Raw genomic sequence first — 20,268 nt, 5'->3', positions numbered from 1 at the left:
GTGCCAACGTGATGATGGTCCAGAGGAGAGCTCCTGCATCCATGCTCTGCTCCTCACAATGCATTGGGGCAGGCAGGTCAACTACCGGCCAGTTGTTGAGGCGCTAGTGCTCCACCACTTAGAATGCATAGCTGGGGGGAGGTGCGACACTCTGCGGGTGAGTTGACCACTGCAAGACTTCCTTCCTTGCCTGGCGGGTGCACAGGCTGCCATTATCTGGCAGCTGAAAGGCAATTGACACACCGGCAGTTGCAGTGGGTGGCTGAGTGCTGTTGGTGAAGCACAGCAGGTGGGTGCTAGGTGGTTACACTCCGTTCGAGGCATCTGTGGCTGTAGATACACTTATTCAGTATTAGGGTATCTTTCATAGATTCACATGCCTGAATCATTCCCAGTCGTCGGGATGGTAGTCCCTGGTACATAAAAAAAAAGTAATGTCTGATTAGACATATAGAGTAATAGGCCAAAGGCCTCACATTAGTAACATATCCAGGTCCTTTTGTAATAAGGACCAAACTCTAGAGAGCAACTAATCGGCTGGCACCACCCTCTAGAACCGTCCTGGAAGGAGCTCTAGTCCCTCAGATTTTCTACCGCACGTCATGCTAAGGAAGAATCCACTGAGCTCTGCTCATGTTTTTTCTTATCTCTTAGATTTAAGGTATTTTCTTCTGATATTTCTCTATCTGAGTGAAGTCTTTACTGTCTTCATGTCGGATACTTCTAAGAAAGGCCTTTTTAGGCTCTGTGATACTTGCAAAAAGAAGAGATTGCACGTGGACAACCAACATAAGGACTGCCTCTACTATCTTTATCCAGACCATACTCCTAAAGACTGCAAGGTATGTCATACTTTTTCTACAAAGACTTTAAAAGATCGTGAGGGAAGGCTTTTAACTTGGCTGCAGAGGCTTAAGGACAAAGAAGACCCCTTGTCCTCCGAGGAGAGTGAGAGCTCATCGAAATCCTTTTCAAAGACTCAGAAAACGCCCAGAGATGTTTCTCCAGGTCCTTCTACGCAGCAACCTCAAAAAAAGACGCAGAAAAGTCTTTAGAGGCTCTAAAGCTTAAAGATTTACCTGCCAGGGAGTCTTCTTCACTTCAAGGGTCGAAAAAACCAGCTTCAGACCCTCTAACTCCTCCACCAAGGATGAAACACACTTTCAAAAAGCCTTCCTCAGCCCAGTCGACTACCACCTCGTCCACGATGGCCTTGACGACGATGAAATCTCCTCAGACTGCCATTGGAGTGACTTCGTTGACGGCGATAATTTCGACACTTTCAGTCTCGTCATTGACGGCACGTACCCCTTTGTCGTTGACTATCAAAATCAAGAAATCCTGGTCAATGATGGCGTCGACGTCTCGCTCAATGACGACCTCGGCGACGAGTACTTCGTCGTAGATGATACTCATGTCGACAGAGTGTACCGTCAACAACCATCCCGTCAACGACTGCGTTGACGACGAGAGGTCCCTGATCGACGGTAGTGTCTATTGTAACCACCGACGACTGCCTCGTCGACGACACCTAAATCAAGAATGAAAATTACATATTTTCAACAAAAAATTACAAAGCGGAGGCTGTCGCCCTCCCTTACATCACCTAGTAGGGTTCAACCATTGCTCCCCTCACCTTTTGGATGAGGATTCGGAAAGGGATGAGGATAGTATATTTAGAGCTGCAAGAAGTCCCTCTGAACTTAATGTTAAGTATCAGGAAGACTCTGATTATAATGATCCAGACATGGATGAGCAGGCGTGCTATCATGATGACAGCCATCATCAACAGCCACAGATGGTTTGTCTTCATTCAGCCTTGGTCTCTGACCTGCAATTTATGTTCTCTTGACTACAAGAAGAGGTTCCCTTCCTCTGCGTTGTCTCCTTCTCCAGTGTTCTCTCCGCCACAGAGAGCGCTAGTTCCACTGCTTCTTACCATTGAGGTGCCTGTGCCGCCTCTTCCATCTACGGATGATGACGATGAAGAACAATAAGAAGAGGGGGAGATTCAGGATACGCAGTCACACCACGACGAATGGGACAACTGTTATCCCTCTTCCAGCATCGCCTTTGCCTCCTCAGGCGGACTCACATCCCGAAGAATTGGTTTCCATAATCTCCTGGAGAGAGCAGCACAACTGTTCCAATTACCAATGCCTTCTCACCAACAAGACTGCTTCCTTTATGATTTTAAGGAACCATTCAAGTAATCTGTTAGGTCTATGCCTATCGTAGACTATATTTGGGATCAAGGCATCAAGATAATGCAAAATCCCTCTACAGTTCCTCCAGTCTTGCCAAGATTGGATAGGAAATACAGGGCTCCAAACAACACTCCAGCCTGCCTCATTGTGCAGCCAAAGCCTGATTCAGTGATTACTCGGGCAGCTCAACGCAGATCAAAAAACCCTTCTGTCCCATTTTCAGCACCCCCGGATAAAGAGGGCAGATGCTTGGACAATATTGGAAAACGGTTTTCCTCCATGTCAGCGCTAACAGTACGAGCGTCTAACCTATTAGCGCTATTGGGACGCTACAACAGGCCGATGTGGTCAGATATTGCACCGTACTTGGAGTCCTTGCCGCAAGAATCTAAAGACGAAGCAAGAAAGGTGCTTTTGGAGGGCGAAAGGTCGGCTTCTGAAATTATAGACTGCGATGGACATCGCATCCACTGGTTTTCGCCAACTGGCTGGGGCGGCAGTTCTGTGGCGCCAAGGCTGGCTTAAGGCAACGACATTCGGCCTGAAATTCCCACCAAAATCATTGACATGCCTTATGATGGACAACTCCTTTTTGGTACCCATATTGATGAGGCCCTCCAAGGTATCAAAAAAGATACTGACACGGCCAGAGCTCTGGGTACCCTTCAATATAAAAGCACCCCTTTTCGTGGCTCAAGGGGTAGAGGGCAATATTCTAATAGAAGAGGCTACCAACAATAGGGGTCTTCATACTCCTCCTCTACCCAACAATACAGACCACAATTTCAGCAGAGACAATAGGTGCAGACTTCTTAGAACAAGTCTTCTTTTCGCGGAAGAGCCGGACGGCAGAAGGATTCCGCTCGTCACCAATGACTTCTCTCTACCGCCAGTCTCTGTTTCTTTTCCACCTTCCAAAGTGGGAGGAAAAACTTCCCAATATCTTCAAAATTGGAATCAAATCACAACGGATCTTTGGGTTTTCCAGCTGGTGCAGTTTGGACATTCTCTGGAATTTGTGAAAACTCCACCGCCAACACCTCCTCAACATATGAATCACAAACATTTACTCCTCTTTCTCCTGAAAATATCATCAAAGCTCCAGATGGGTGCAATAGAACGGGTTCCTGTTCGTCAAAGAGGACAAGGTTTTTACTCCCGATTCTTCTTGATGCACAAAAAGGAAAAGAAATGGAGACGGATCCTAGATTTAAGAAGTCTAAACAAATACTTGAAAAAGCAATCATTTAGCATGGTCACTATCAGGAAGCCCTACAACTTCTCAATGCAAACTACTACATGGTATCCTTGGAACTCCAAGATGCCTATTTCATATTCCTATCCTCTAAAGGCACGAGAAGTTTCTGAGGTTCGCTGTGGCGGGCAGACATTACCAATTCAGATTCCTGCCTTTCGGGCTCAAATCAGCCCCACGCATCTTCACAAACTGCCTTTCTCCAGTGGCTGCATACCTCAGACAACATCACCAGATCTTTCCTTATCTCGACGACTGGCTCGACAAGGCACCCTCTCTCGACAGAGCTAGAAGGTCTTCCAAAGTCTGTCTGCAGCTTTACAGAAGCTTAGGTCTTACTCTCAACCCAGACAAGACAGTTCTACAGCCTTCTCAGCGAATAACATTTCTGGGAGCTGTCCTGGATACGGTCCTGAAAAAAGCGTACCCATTGCAGGAGCGACAACAAAAACTCCTGCGTTTCAGACCGCATATGGAGAAGAAAATCTTTCAGTGCGCCTATTCAAAGCCTTCCTCGGAATGATGTCTTCCTGCATCCTTCTAGTTCCTTACTGTCGTCTCCGTATGCGTCCTCTTCAAGAGGCTCTCTATGCTCAGTGGATTCAAATCAGCGGATCATTCGACGATGACATACAGGTGACTCCTCAGATGGTTGCCGCTCTCAACTGGTGGACTTCGCCACAAAATCTGTCTCTAGGCCTATTGTTCCTAACTCAAGCCTCCCCTCAAGTTATCACCACGGATGCGTCTCTAGAAGGTTGGGGAGCCTTTCCTCAGGAGCTTCAGATCAGCGGGAAGTGGTCGTTTTCCGAGCGGAAACTGCACATAAACCTTCCTAGAACTCAGAGCTGTCTATCTAGCCCTGCTGGCGTTCCTTCCCAGAATAAAAGGTTGACAAGTGCTTGTCAGAACGGCCAATACTACGACAATGCATTAACTGTACAAGCAAGGAGAGACTTGTTCACTCTCTCTCTCTCAAGAATCTCAGAAAATGTGGAACTGGTCTCTTCAGCACAAAGTTTCCCTGCGAGCATTCCACCTTTAAAAAATAAACAGCCAAAACTTCCAATTCAAAGTTGTCCCATTCCGGGACCCTACATACCCTAGGGTTTTCACAAAATGTCTTGCAGTAGTAGTTGCTCACTTAGGTAGACAAAAAATGCACATTTTTCCACATTTAGATGGCTGGCTTATTAAGAGCATAACTCGTCAAGTGTTCAGCACTCAGAAGCCACCATACACCTACTTCACCAACTGGGTTTCACCATCAATGCAGTCAAATCCCACCTCCAACCCCTTCAAATACAACCTTACCTACGAGCCATCCTCAGTTCACTGCAGGGGATAGGTTACCCCTGTGCTGACATTTTTGTATGATTGTATGTTTTTATTATATATGGAATAAATCTGATGTTCTTTTTATATATTTAGTTGCATTTGTATGATTGATGATCATACGTTTTAGAATATATGTAGATCAAGGGGACTTAACTTTTTTAGGCTGACAGGATTTAATCCTTCCAGGTGCTTATTTCCCAGTTTCAGCCTCATCAGCAGATAACAATGAGGACGGTAATGCGTCTTCTTGGCTCCATAGCTACATGCATAGTCATAGTACATTATTCCAGATTCAATATGCATCAGTTGCAGTGTTTAGCGCATCAATGGACTCAAGCAGAGGGTCAATTGGAAGATCTAGTGTTGATGAGCCGTGAAGCTTAACACTCTCTACAGTTGTGGAATACCCACAATCTCCCAAAAAAACGGCTTTTCCTAGACCCAGTTTCGCAGAGAACCATAACAGTGGATGTCTCCCGTTTGGGTTAGACGGCACATTCACAGGATCGATTGTAGATCTCAGCAGGAGGTGCCAACAAGCCCACGAGTGGGAACTGAACCTGCAGGTCCTCCTCCCATTCTTTTAGGTTTGGGGTTTTCCAGACCTGTACTACGGCAGAAAACACCAAATGCCCAAACTTCGCCTCGTTTCCCACACTCACAGTCCAGGGTCAACACACTAAGGATGAGGTGGCCCAGGATATTTGCTTACACTTTTCGCCTCTCCCACTGCTTCCGTTTGTGGTTTGCAAACTTCGGCAGGCATCTTTCACCCTCATTCTGGTGGCTCACACATGGGCGCAACAACAATAGTTCACCACACTCCTAGAACTGTCAGTTCCCCACCAAAGACTGCTCAACAGGAAGGGCCTTCTCGCACAGAACCTTGGAGAAGTCAGTCACCTCACCCCTACCCTAGGTCCTTCAACCTTGCGATCTGGGTCCTAAGTTTCTACAGTTTGGTGACTTAAATCTATCACAACCTTGTATGGACATTATCAAAGAAGCAAGAAGACCTACTACTAGGTCCTTTTTGTCACGGCCACGTATTCTCAGGATCAGGTGATGCTATATGGGGTCCATCTCCAGACTGCCCTATGCTCAGAATTCAAATCACACAGAGCATAAAGTAATCAGGTGAGGGAAAAAATAAGAAACCAGGAAGGGGCTGGAAAGGACGGGAGGCTGTAATGAGAAACAACAAAGAAACACAAGCATTAATGTTATGACAATGCTAACTAAGCTCATGTATTCTCGCTAGGGCACCACCTACCACGGGTACTAGCTACAATCTCTTCTTCTCCCTCTTGGTAGGTAGTGAATAACCTGAATCCACGATGACTACTAGTCTGAAATGCAAGAAAGAATGTCAGCATTCAAAAGATATTCAATCAGCCCAAACACTTCTCCCTTGCGCGCCACTGTCACACACACTTTCCAGCCTTCCTGGTGGTTTCAACAAAAATCCCCAAAAGTGTAAAGTCTTCAATAAGAAAAATAAGAATCAATGGTGCACCCAAAAAACACTCCAAATATCCTCTGAGTAGTTCCAAAATTGAGCTGCAGTCAAAACACAGTCTTGGTAACACAAAGTTCCAATATCAGTAATCCAAACGTTTATATCTCAAACGATTTAGCCCAAAGTCCAAAGTACAAGAATGCGTTTTCGACTACGCTTGTAAGCTCCACAGTTCATTTCGTGTTCAAACTCACGGAATCCGGTAACAGCAGATGATGAAGAATTCCTTCCGCTGCAAGGACTCCGCTAACACCAGCCGGTGCTAGAACAGCGCACAACAGCCGTTGAACGCTCCAAAGAGAAGCCGCCGCTTCCCAGTCCTTCGTTCTCTCAGCCGAGAAAACACCGGCGAATGCGAAGAGCAGCTAGATGACACAGCCGCTGCACTTCTCGCCAGCACGCCGGAACCAAAACTTCCGACACTCCAAAACTCCTGCAGAGGCGTACGGCAGCCGCCGCACGCTCTCCTTCCTCGAATGAGAACTCCGCCTAGGCTGAACGCCACAATGCGGGATACACACCAGTTCTAACTCCAAATTACTGGTCAAAATCACGTACACAGTCCGCCAGTAATCAGGTACCTTTATAGATGCTGACTCCTCCCTTTGGCTAAGCTTTCTGGGATATGTAGTTCTTTCATTATTGTACGATCGTTCTAGATTGTCCCCCTTCGGGAATCACAACCATGACACTTTTATGCTGCAAAATGGAAAAGATTTGTTCACTATTGTCATTCCAAACACATTGATCCTCAAGGGGCCAAAGTTCAGGATATGCTGTTATTCATTTACATTCCTCTGGTCTAGCTTTTACATGTATAAGGCTACACCTAGCGGCAGAAGCCGCATATATCCAAAACAGACAACACACTTCTCTATTCAGTATCCCAGTCATTTAAGCCTTCCTATCCCAGTCATTTAAGCCTTCTTAGTGGGTTTGAAAAGAGTAATTCCTCCTGGGATACCCCCAGCTCCCACTTCTAATCTTAATATTGTGTTAACAAGGTGTATGAAGCTGGCTCTTTACATACTATACCAAATAGAGGTATAGTGTGCATAGAGTCTAGTGGGTCCCCAACGAGGTAAAAGTAGATAATACCTTACTCTCAATTTCATGGTAGCTGGGCTGAGTAATTAGGCTTATCAGTAGAGTTAAGCATTTATTGTACACAAGAAATGATAGCACACAATCAAAACTGAATTCAGACCAATTGGTTTTTTTAGAAAAAGGTGTTACTTAACCAGATGACTGCTAAGACAATTCCCCTCCTGTGCTGGAAGTTCCTATATTCCATGGATCATGACGAGCTCAGCTCGTCATGAGCACACGACCAGTGTACTGCATGACGAGCTGAGCTCGTCATGAGCAGCGAAGGGGTTAATTTTATTCTAGAGCCAAGAATCACTTAGTGCAAGTAAGTTCAAAAGTAGCAGTACTTTGCAAGAATGCTGTAATGTTATGGTAAATGCAGTTATATATTTTACAATTGTAAGCAGCCCGCCCCTTCTGAGTGCCAGGCAGCAGACAGACACGGGAAAAATAAAATGGTGGTAAAACTATTTAATTATTTAATTTTCTTTCTGCTGCAGGCAGCCAAGTCTGTGCGGGCAGGGCCATGAGTAGTGCAGGGGGAGAAGTAGTGTACACTGTTAAGTGCTCCTGGCAGTTTGGCCAGCTGTCCAAACAGTCATGCACACTTTGATCTCTCTACACCCAGGCTGTGCTGTATAGCTTGGTGGAGTAGAGCACAGGATCCCAGCACCTAAGCTAGCGTTAAACAAGCCAGCTCCGGCCAATCTCGGCGCTGCTCTCATGAGAGCTGCTTCTTGATTGGCATCTAGGAGCCTACGCAGTGTACAGGGACCCCGAGCAGAAGAATCCCGAACTGGAAGCCGGCAGCACAGCAGCAGGTCAGGATCGCTGGGGAGACTTCACAGGATAGGTGAGGCACTCAAACTCTGGCACTGGGTGTCGGGTGCAGAGTGGTGCAGTGTCGCGGATCCGCCCTAATCTGGAAATTGGAGTTGGTTTCTTTGCTTGACAAATCAGATGTCTACAGGAGACAAGAGTCTAAATTGAAGACCGCACAGGTCCGCTGGGTTTCTTGAGGCTTCTGGCTTGAAGCAGGGTCACTGGAGGAGGAGAAAGGCTGGTAGAGCTGGGGCCAAGTCAGTTGTCGTCTTCTCTACTGCTGGATGCTCTTCCGTCCTTCTACTTAGGTATTCAAATCTAAGAATCAAGGTTCAGGGGAACCCTTAACTACTAAAATTAAGGGCTTTACTGAGGTCTGGGGCAGCAGCCAGTGGCTACGGTCCCCTAGGGTGGCTACACCTTTCTAGGTGCCCACTCCCTTTGGGTAGAGGGGTACAGGCCTTTTCCTATTGGCCTAATTCTCCAATACAAGATGGACATTGTTTCAGAGAGTGGTTCACCTCAGCTCCTGGCCACCTTAGGGGTGTACCAGGCCAAGGGGGACATTTCTCCTCCGCCTACTAATTTTCTCACCTGTCCTGCTGTCAAATGTGGGACCAGAACAGGGATGGTGGGCGGGCATCTCCACTAGTTGAAGCTGCCCAAAACAGCACATCACAAGGTGAGAGTCTTGGAGGCTCACCACCAAGTGTTGCTGTTCCTGCCGGGGTGGGTGTGAAGCACCTCCACACAGAGCAGGCTTTGTTTCTGATCTCTGAGAGCACAAAGGCTCTCATCCCATGAGGTAAGAAGCCTGTCTGGTGGTGGCTGGCTGGCCACCACCAGACAGGCGGTCAGGCAATACACTAAAAGTTGGTAGTTTTCAGGGGGCGCCTCTAAGATGCCCTCGGAGTGCATTTTATAATAAATCCAACACTGGCATCAGTGTGGGTTTATTGTGCTGAGAAGCGTGGTACCAAGCTTCTCAGTCTTTAGTAAAGCCATCATGGAGCAGTATTGTTTGTGCTGACAAACTCCCAGCCCATGTACTCAAAATGGCTTCACTGCACTTACAATGTTTGTTGAATGGCACAGACACTGTAAGGGCATATTGCTGATGCAGCTATTCCCTCACCAGTTGTATGGTGCACCCGGCCTTTAGGGCTGTAAGGCCTGCTAGAGGGGTGACTTACCCATGCCTCGGGCAGTGTTGGTGGGCATAGAAATTAAGGATGTGTGCCATGTCGACTGTTCAGTTTTGTCTGCACCAAAACACGCAGCCTGCAATGGCGGTGTATGGGTGTTTAAGGTGAGGGGGTCTTTGATGGTAGCATAATACATGCTGCAGCCCTCAGAGTCCCTTTCTGGTTAAAAGGCCCTTGGTACTAGGGATTCCTTTAAAAGTGGCTTGCATGTGACCCAGGGGTGTGGCAATTGTGGAGACAAAGGTACAGGTTTGGGAAAGAACACAGGCCCTGGGAGCCTGATTGGCAGGGACCCAGTGGACACTCAGTCAAGTTGGCATCATGTATCTGGCAAAATATATGGGGTAACCATGCAAAAAGGGGCACTTTCTTACACAAGGCCCTCCATGCGAGCCCCTACATTCTGCTCCCTCCAATTTTTGTACTGGAAGGTAACATTTTTAATTTCTATCACTTCACTCAGACGTTTCAGTGAACTTTAGAAGAACCCTTCTTCCAGCTACATAAAGATAGAATTGTACTACCTACCAATCTTAAATGTCTCCCAAAGGTGGTATCTCAATCCTACCTAAATCAATCTATCAAATTGGCAGTATTTTTTCCCCAACCTGACTCAGTTGCAGAAAGGGCGCACATGCTTTGGTGTACTGTGCCCCCTAAAAGTGTTCCTACACTCTCCTTCATTGCTAATGAAACTGATATTCAGGCCCTGATAATCTCGAGGTTGTAATTTGGTAAGGCCCTCTATATTGGACTGATGGAATAGCTGTTAGATTGGTTACAGGTAGTCCAAAATGCTGCTGCTCACTTTCTTCTATATTTGCCAATTAGAGCACATATGCCCCTTTATCTCACGCCCTCTACTGGCTTCCTATTGGGAAAAGAATCTTGGTCAAGGTACTAGTGCTAGTTCACTGGGCTCTATACCATACTGGTGCAATCTATCTCAGAACAAGGTTCACTTTCTATGCTCCGTCAAGAAATTTGAGGTCCGCCAACAAATTGCTAGCAGTGGCTCCCAGAATTTGATGTGCCAGAATAGGCGGTAGGTAACCTGTCCATAAACAATCAGCAGTCTGGAATAAGCTCCCTCTTGAGCTCCTCACAGTTTTCAATGTTGTATTGTTTAAAAAAATGGCTGAAACCTGGCTTTTTGTGCAAGACTGATACAAGAGGACCCTGTTTTACATTTGACCTGTACTTGGGTGCCGGGGCACTCCTCGGAGTATCTGTGTATGGTACAAGTTAACGTCAATCAATTAATACACACTTTGGATGTAAAAAGGGCCATTGTGTACTATACTGATAGAAACAAATAATTTGAAAGGCACAATAACTTGTTGTTGCCTTTTCAAAACCGCACAAAGGAAGAGCCATTTCTAAATAGGGCATTTCATGTTGGATTGTCAAATCAATCTAAACCAGTTACGCTAAAGCGAAAATAATTTTACCTATCCCTCCAAGAGCTCACCCTACTCGCAAAAAAGGAACTTCAATGGCATTGTTAGGAAATATACCTATGGCTGACATATGTAAAACAGCTACATGGTCTACACCGCATGTATTTACCAAACTTTACTGTGCAGATGTCTTGGCTCGTGAATAAGCCAATGTGTGCCAAGCAGTTCTATGTATATTGTTCAAACCGCTGTCATGGCTCATGAATTAGCACAATGTGGGCCAAGCGGTCCTACATACATTTTTCAAACGGCTGCAACCACAGGTTAGCTACCGCTTATGGTGGACAACTGCTTTGCCTTCTATGCTAAGCATGTGTCTCTACAGCCACATATGCCTTGAATGGAAAATGTTACTTACCCAGTAAGCATCTGTTTGTGGCATGTAGTGCTATAAATTTACATGCGCCCACCCTACTCCTCGGAAACCTCTGTTGGTTGCAGTTACGTATATATTACATTCCTTTTGCGTGATCATGTCACTATACTACACTATCCTTTACACTCCATCCTCACCCGCCTCCTACGCAATCTTTCTAGTGGAATCCGAAGTAATGGACTTCACGGGTCCACACCCAGATCTTGGAGGAGACTGTGAAAGATCTGCAGTGGTGGTTACTGGACACTCCCCCACCCCCCTTCCACAACCCAGACTCCTTTCCCTACCCCACCCAGAGTTGACAGTGGTGACTGCGTACTTTCTGGGTTAGGGTGACGTTCTGGGAGAGATGGAGATCAGAGGCCTTAGGTCTCTGCTGGAGGCCTAGCTACATATCAGTCTGCTGGAGCTGAGCTGGAAGCCTTCTGGTTGGTGTTAAAAGCATTCCTTCCGTACATCAAAGGGAGGCTGGTGCAGCAGGTGCTTACAGGCAACATCACCGTCATGTGGTATTGAAACAAGCAGGACAATGTGGGGTCCTGGAATCTGTGTCCGGAAAGGCTAGACCTCTGAAAATTACTAAACAATCAAGGTATCTTCCTGGTGGTGAACCTCCTGGCAGGATCCTTTTAATGCTAAGGCAGACAAGTTCAGCTGTTGACGCCTAGCTAATCACTAGTGGCATTTAAACTGGGAGGTGGCGCAAGGTCAATTTTGTAAATGGGAATAACCTTGTTTCGACCTGTATGCCTCCGCCCGCTTCTGCATGTTGGAGTTTCCAAGGCACCTCTCGCTTCTGGACGCATTCTCAAGTCACTGGCTGTGATGCGCTTTTCTAAAAGGTCTCCAGCCCTTGTTTTCTCCCTACCCGTTCATAATGCCTCAGTCGGACCTTAAATTGGTCCTCACGTTTAATGTGCACTCCCTTTGAGCTGTTTCACACCTGGTGCTTACAGCTCCTCACCCTCAAGACAGTGCTCCTCGTCGCCATCACCTTGGCGTGGTGAGTGATTGATTTCCAGGCCCTCTGTCTTAACCAGCCGTATACCATCCTCTTCCCAGACAATCTGGTTCTGTGGACGCAAACATCCTTTTTGCCAAAAGTTGTGATGCCATTCGACATCTGTCAAACCATCACCTTGCAGGTATTGTATGCTCTGCCTCACCCCTCTGAGGAGAAGAGACTCCATCACTTGAACTTCAAAAGTGCACTGAGGTGAATGAATGATCAGCTCTTTGTGTGGTTTGCTGGGGTACAAAATGCAAAGCCATGCAGAAGAGGACCACCTCTCGTCTCTTACTTTGCATCAAGATCTCCTATGCCTTGGCCAAAATGCAACCTCCAGAAAGTCTGCCAGCGAATTCCACCAGAGCCAAAGCTACTACCACCTGTCCTGTACATCTGCCAGATGGCTGCTTGGGTTATGCTCTATATGTTCTCGAAGCACAACTGTCTGGACAGCCAGGTTTGCCGAGAAGTGCATTTGACCTGCTCTGTCCTGCAGGTCTTCTAGGTCTGAGCCAATTCATAGACCCACCTCCTAATAGGTACTGCTATGGTAGCTATTCAGTAGGTGAGGAATCTTCAGTTAGATCTCTCTATCAGAAGAACAAGTTAATTACCTTTGGTAATGCTCTTTCTCCTAGAGACTTCTAACTGCAGAGTTGTCACCAACTCTCCAATCCTCCCTATTCTGTGATTTTGGCCTCTATATTAATTAGGTCCCAAGTGTAGGAATCTGCACACTGTTCAAAGTCAGTCAATTTGTTGTCGGGGCTTTGAATCTGGGGACTTGGACTGCCTCAACAGCAACTAATGTCAGCGTGCAGGAGTGGTGCTGCCAAGGGCCCTGCATGCCATTTCCGGACCTGAATGGCTTTAATGTGGAGCTGCACAGCACCACTTACTGGTCCACAGTGGTACAGTGCAGACGTTTTCGGATTCAGTCTGATGTCCGGGAGACATTCAAAAGGTGAGGAGTGTGCCATTAGATAGTTTACCAGAAAGAGTGTTACCAAAGGTAAGTAACTTGTTCTTCAAGGAGTAGAGGGTGAAGCCTGGACTGAGTGAGTTTTGGAGTGTGCTATTTGAATTTCTTTTGTTTTCTTTCTTGGGAGACACAACTTGTCTAATGCAACAGTTAAGAGGTTGAATTAATTTGTCATGTTGAAATGGCCTTGTCCAGTTCAGTGGTGAGGAGGCTGCCGAGATCAGACCCACCTCATGTCAGCTGGTTAGGATAGTTTCACAGACAGGAAAGCTGTCCTGAACAATATGGCTTCTGAATGGACTGACTGAAAGGAAACCATTTAAGTGCTTCGCTGAATTGCGTTTATATCTCGGTGAGCTTTGTAGAATTAATAATGTAGAAATGTCTGGAAGATTACATTAAACTCTGTTGCGAATGTTTGTCTTGCCTATTGCATGATATAACCTGGTACCTTACACGCTGTTTCTCTTTTGCTACAGGATGCAGAAAATGCAATTGTGCACATGGGGGGACAGTGGCTTGGAGGACGCCAGATCCGAACTAACTGGGCGACACGAAAACCTCCTGCTCCTAAAAGTACTCAAGAAAGTAAGATTACTGCAGTTATTTCAAGTTAAAAATTGCTAATACATAACTGTGACATCATTGTGGGCATTCCATTGAAAATATAATTTTATAATTCTCATATTGCAAAAGTATGGTGTTGGAAAAGACACCGCCCATGGTCTGGATATATTAGGGGGTAGAAGGCCATATATACATTTAAGGTTTCCTATTTGCGGTGCTCATTTTTGTGGATTCCTGTGGCATTTTTCAGTGTTTTCCATTTTGTAAAATTGTGGGGACAATTATTTTGTGTTGCACACTTGCATGTTTTCCTACATTTGTAATGTACGTTTCAGCCCAAAAGTGTACACTGTGGTATACTCTAACGTTTCATCCTGCCATCCCCTCAAGCTCAACCTCAAAATCCTTCTGCGGTGCAGTGGTACAGCCACAATAATTGCAAAACAGTTATGCATTCTAAGCATGGCAGCACTGCTGAACAATATAGTTAGTGTCCCAACATATTATAAAATTCCCTGCTCAGACATTCTAGTAATGGTCGGCCACGAGGCAATTGGATCAAACTGCTGTGTCAGGCTTTCCTCTCTGGCTTTGCAAGCTTTTAAATCCCATATCCCGAACAAGGAAGGGATTTTGCTTGTAGTTTGTCACTTTTTACATATTGGCAACCTCGCCCAAACCTAGCATGACATTCATTTCAATTTTATCCATAGTCTTTTAATTGACGCACATTAACGAGCCCCTCTTGCAATAGGAGAACCTAATTTACTCTGCAGTAACAAAACATCTGGTTTGGTAGCATCAGTTACTGAGAGGAAGGAGGAAGCGAAGGAGTTAACTCTGTGTTAACTGGGGTGAATGTATGACATTGTTCTACATTCTGTCCATCAACTGTGTTTTTTGCAATTTTCACCCCGAGTGTGCTGGGTATACTCAGACGTGAGTCCCAGGCTCTCCACACCACTGGAGTCAAGCTATCCAGGCTGATGAAGGCTGATAGCCAGAAACCGGTCCTTGGATGCTTGATTCCAGTCTGGGAAAGACATGGCTTGGTAGTTCGGACTGGACTGTTCCCATGAGGCACAGGGTCAGAGCTGATTTGCATATAGCCAGTGTCTAACCCAGGGTGGTGTGGAGTGCAAAAAAACGATGGATTTAGGCCCAGATCCTTATACTGGGGTGAATGTATGACATGTTTGTTCTACATTCTGTCCATCAACTGTGTTTTTTGCAGTTAACTCTGTGCCAGCAAGCGGTTGACCAGAAAATAGGGGTGACCGCACACCTGGTGATGCTGATGCCAGACTGAAAGAATCTACTTCTTCCATGTCAAATTGAAGAGTCTTTCACATTAGAGTTGATGTAGCACACATGTAACTGGCTAGGGAAAGAACAGAATGAGCAAGGTAGCATGCAGCTGCTGGCATTAGGCATTGGGAGGGGGAACCCTCCCAATAATTTGAGTCATGTGGATAATAGCAAGAGAGGAGATTGCTATTCTAGCGGGACCACAAGTCCCAGGCCCCACTGAGGGTCCAGGAAGCGACCCTTTCAACTAGTTGCACCTGATGCGCCATGCGCTATATACCACTTAAATTCTGAGCGGCATGCGCCTCGGGCTAAGCCTGATCCAAGGGCAGGCCGTCCTGCACCTGTCATCACAAAAAATGGGGTCACCCTAAATGGTCTTGGACCTGGGTACAATGTGATACAAAAGACAATGGTTCTTGGCCTTACTCGTAGGAAAAGAGATTACTCAGTTCACCTTATGTATTCAATAAGTCATTTCTGAGCATGCTAAAGAACATTCCCTCATAATACTTAATAAATATTCAAAACAAAAAACAGAGAAGTGCAACAAACCAATGCATTTTATTTTCATATCAAATGGTGAAGTAATTGAATTACTGAACACTCGCATTTGATATTTACACATTAAGGTTGCTCCAAGGGGAACGTGCATAAAGAAGGGTGCTCAGATGTGCAGTGGTGAAGAAAGAAAAATCATGGAAGTGACATAGGAAAACAACTAGTACAATTAAGAGGGGGGACTGGTTGTAAATCACCGTCCTTATTGGCCTGGCCACAATACTAGTAGTTCTCCAGTATTGGGGTGTCTTTCATAGATTCACATGCTTGAATATTCCCCGTCGTCGAAGTGGCGGTCCCACGGTAAATAAAATAGCAATAGCATACCAATAACATATGTATTTAAATACATAACACATGAAATAATAGTAGTAAATACATAACAAAGACTCAAAAACAATTCCTACATAGGAATACATGATAGAGAGAAAAAACAATTGTAACATATTCCTGTCGTTATGTTAGTCCAAACTACAGCCAATCAGGCGCCAGCACCCTTCCAGAACCTTCTCCTCAGAGCTCAGACCCTCAGATTTTCTACCGCACGTCTTGTGAAGGGAGTCTCCCAGAGCTCTGCTCAGTTTTCTCAACTTCAAGTTTTCCAGTCTTCTCAGCATGTCTTCAAGTAAGAAGTCTTTATTTAGACCTTGCTCTTCTTGTGGGAAATTGCGTCTTTACTCTGAGGACCCCCACAAGAAGTGCATTTATTTTCTTTATCCCGACCATGAGGTTGGTAATTGCAACTTTTGCAGGACTTTCTCTACAAAAACCCTTAAGGACAGAGAAGGCCGTCTCCTCAGTTGGCTCCAGCGTCTTAAGTATAAGGATTCGGCACTGTCAGATGCAGAAAGTTTGCAGTCTGGACCTTCTAAAGCAGCCTCCAAGCGTAATAGTGTGCAGGATATGCCTTCACCTTTTCTAAAAAGTAAGAAACTTTCCATGTCTGTGACTCCTGCAGTGTTTTCACCACCTCCTACTACCTCTACTCCCACGAGACCTGGCTCTCAGGAGTCTTCTGCTGCCTCCCATCATGTTTCTGCTTGAAACATGTTTCATCATTGACGGGAGCGTCGACGATCGTCCCAACGACAAGATCAGCGTCTCCGGATCGTCGACGGTGACAGTGACGACGACATAAGCCTCCGGATCGTCGACGACGGCTACGTCAACATCTTCCATGTCGACTAAGGTATCGCTTAGCTTCAAGACTGTCTCGTCGACGAGACCTATTCCCTCGTCATTGACGAAGAAATCTGCTTTGTTGTCAACAAAGTCATTGTCGACGAAAGCTCACAGGAAGTCTTCTTCGTCGTCAGTCCCGTCGACGAGGGCTCCGTCGACGTTGGCTCGGCCGACGGTGGCTTCATCATCGCCGTCGACTACCTTACCGTCTACGATGGTTCCGTCGACAGCAGCTCTGTCAACGGTGGATCTTTCTGTAACAACTTAGTCGACACCTTTGCCAGCGTCGTCGTCAGCACCGTCGACGACACAGTCGACGGTGGTTCCTTCGTCGTTTGCCTCATTGCCTTTGGTGCCTTTGTCTTCCACTGGGTCTGGCTCTTCCACCGCCGACCCCTTGCACCATCGTCGTCAACGGCCAGTTGACCAACTATCCATTCCAGATCCTCAGCCTCGCTCGCCCATGTTCGCCACTGAGCAGGATTCTGACTCTGATAATGATGTGGGTGATTCCTTCAGAGTGGCACGCAGTCCTTCGGATTTGATTAAGTGCCAGGATTACGGTGATGATGATGACCAGTATTCTCAGGCAGTAGACCGCTCTATACAAGTTCCAACTGCGACACTGCCTTTGTTGCTCATCTCAAATCTCCAACATATGTTGGATGACTACAACCGGCGTTTCCCGCCTTCTCCGCAGGGTACGCCTATGCCTCCTGTGCCTGCGGCTGCGGCGGCTCCTGTCCCTGTTCCGCCGCCTTTGCCACCAACGCCTTCACCACAGGTTCAGACTTCAGTGAAGATACACACTACGGTGTACCCGGTTGATGATAATGACGTCATTCCGGAATGGGAAAATGGAGAAGTCCATGATGATGATGCCGCCACCCACATGGCTGAGTGGGATGACAACCAAATCCAGACGCCTTCCCCATCTCCGGTAGAGCCCGGGGATTCGCCTCCGGTGGACATTGCAAGTTTCCATCAGCTGATGGATAGAGCGGCCCAGCGCTTCAAGTTGCCTAGAGTTCAGAGGGAGGAGGACTGTTTCCTCTATGATTTTAAAAATCAGCCATTCAAACAAGGCCACACTATACCCATCATAGACTTTATATGGACTGAAGGGGTGAAGCTCATGCAAACTCCAAATTGACTGCCAGCTCAACTGCCTCGCCTTGAGAAAAAATACAAGGCGCCCATAGGATCTCCAGCTTGCCTTGTCGCTCATCCAAAGCCTGACTCAGTGGTCACTCAAGCTGCTCAACTTCGTTTCCGTAATCCGGCATCTCCAATTTCAGCTCCTCCAGATAGGTAGGGTCGTCGCCTGGAAGCTATTGGACGCAAAGTCTCCTCTATGGCATCCACTACGGTGAGGGCGGCTAATGCTTTAGCCATCTTAGGCCAGTACGACCGCCAGATGTGGGCGGACTTGTCTTCCCTGGTGCACCTCATCCCTGACGCTTCCAAGGCTGAAGCTTTAAAGATCCTGCAGGACGGTGAAAGGACATAGGAGGAAATCATTGATTGCGCAGTTGACATTGCGTGCACTGGCTTTCGTTAGCTTGCTGGTGCTGCGGTCTTGCGAAGGCAGGGTTGGTTACGGTCCACCTCTTTCCGCCAAGAAGTCCAATCCAAGATCCTGGATATGCCGTACGACGGTGAGCCGCTTTTTGGAGCACACATAGACGAGGCTTTGCAGTCCATTAAAAAGGACATTGATACTGCTCGCTCATTGGGGACTTTACAGTTAGGGAAGCAGCCATTTCGGGGTGCACGCGGACGCGACACCTCCTCAACTTTTCGTGGAGGAAGCAATCAATATCGCTCCTATCATCAAGGTAACCAAAGTTACTCTTCCAACCAACAGCAGTCCTCCCGACAGCAGTCGTCCAAATCCTACAGGGGAAAATCCTCGTATAGAGGATCCACTCCCAAACGTCAATGACTTGTGTATCCCCCAGTGTTGGAGGTCGAATCTCTCGGTTCTTTACTCAGTGGTCCTCCATCACCTCGGACCGCTGGGTTCTGGACATTGTGCAAAAGGGCCAAGCACTAGAGTTCCTCAAGATTCCTCCTCCCACTCCACCGTCTGGCCCACCTCCTCCCCACCTCAAGGACCTTTTCCATCAAGTTCATCTTCTAATACAGAAAGGTGCCATCGAAGTGGTTCCCAAGTCTCAGAGAGGGAAGGGTTTCTATTCCCGTTTCTCCCTAATACTCAAGAAGACGGGAGATTGGTGAGCGATTCTGGATTCGCGAGCGCTCAACAGGTACCTCAAGAGCCAATCCTTCCGCATGCTTACACTAGTAGAGATCCTGCGTCTTCTCTCCATGGGCGACTTCATGACCACCATAGACCTTCAGGATGCTTACTTCCATGTTCCAATTCTTCAAAAGCATCGGAAGTACTTGCGCTTTCGGGTGGGACAGAGAGACTTCCAGTTCAAGGTGTTGCCTTTCGGCCTCCGATCCGCCCCTCGTGACTTCAAGAATGTATTGGGTCCAGTAGTGGCTTACCTGCGTCTCCGAGGCGTCCACATCTTTCCATATCTGGACGACTGCCTCCAGAACTCACATTCTCGCAAACAGCTGCTTCAACACACTCGTCTTTGTCAGGACGTGTTTCGATCTCTCGGCCTAGCCATCAATGCCGAAAAGTCTCAGGTCGAACCGGCTCAAAGCAGGAATTTTCTGGGAGCAACATTGGACACAATGCTTTCAAAGACATTTGTGTCCCAAGAGCGTCAACAAAAGATCCTCCGCTTGGTGTCTCTGATTCGGGCAAGACTGTGCGTTTCTGTCCGGATCTTAGTCATTTCTGGGGATGGCATTGTCTTGTATTGCGCTGATCCCAAACTGCAGACTTCGGACTCGCCCCATTCAGCAGGAATTGGACGTACAGTGGCGTCAGGTCTCCGGTTCTTTCAACGACCGTGTGAGTGTCACCGCTGGCATGAGATCAGCTCTCCAATGGTGGGCGCAACCGTCCAACCTTGCGACAGGAACTTCTTTCCTTTCCACCACTCCAGAACTCACTCTCAGACGCCTCATTAGAAGGCTGGGGTGCTCACCTTCAAGGCCTTTCCATCAAAGGCAAATGGTCTTTGCTTCAACGTTCCTCGCACATAAACCGGCTGGAGTTGATGGCAATTTTTCTGGCACTCAAGTCGTTCCTTCCTGTGATTCAAGGGTAATCGGTGCTCATTCAGATGGACAATACCACCAGTATGCACTATGTCAACAAGCAGGGCGGAACCAGGTCTCCACTCTTGTCTCGGCTGGCTCAGTCGATCTGGGATTGGGCAATCCATCATCCAGTTACCCTGGCGGCGTTGCATCTGCCGGGTGTCTCCAACATCCTAGCGGATTCCCTCAGCAGGTCCACGCC

At 47.0% G+C, this 20,268-nt stretch overlaps 1 protein-coding gene across 2 annotated transcripts in view; it reads left to right on the top strand.

The window, feature by feature from the left end:
* The window catches only part of TIAL1 (TIA1 cytotoxic granule associated RNA binding protein like 1), a 710,846-nt gene that overhangs the window by 541,327 nt on the left and 149,251 nt on the right, over window positions 1–20,268 (top strand). For both annotated transcript variants that reach the window (XM_086922936.1, XM_086922937.1), the window contains exon 7: window positions 13,742–13,850. In XM_086922936.1, the coding sequence (XP_086779062.1) occupies window positions 13,742–13,850 (109 nt within the window). The remainder of the gene's footprint in view (window positions 1–13,741; window positions 13,851–20,268) is intronic.

The sequence above is a fragment of the Lissotriton vulgaris genome, chromosome 5 (genome assembly GCF_964263255.1).
Source record: "Lissotriton vulgaris chromosome 5, aLisVul1.2, whole genome shotgun sequence".
Classification (NCBI taxonomy): domain Eukaryota; kingdom Metazoa; phylum Chordata; class Amphibia; order Caudata; family Salamandridae; genus Lissotriton; species Lissotriton vulgaris.
Note: the sequence above shows the minus strand (reverse complement) of the source record. Positions and strands in the feature narration are given on the sequence as shown.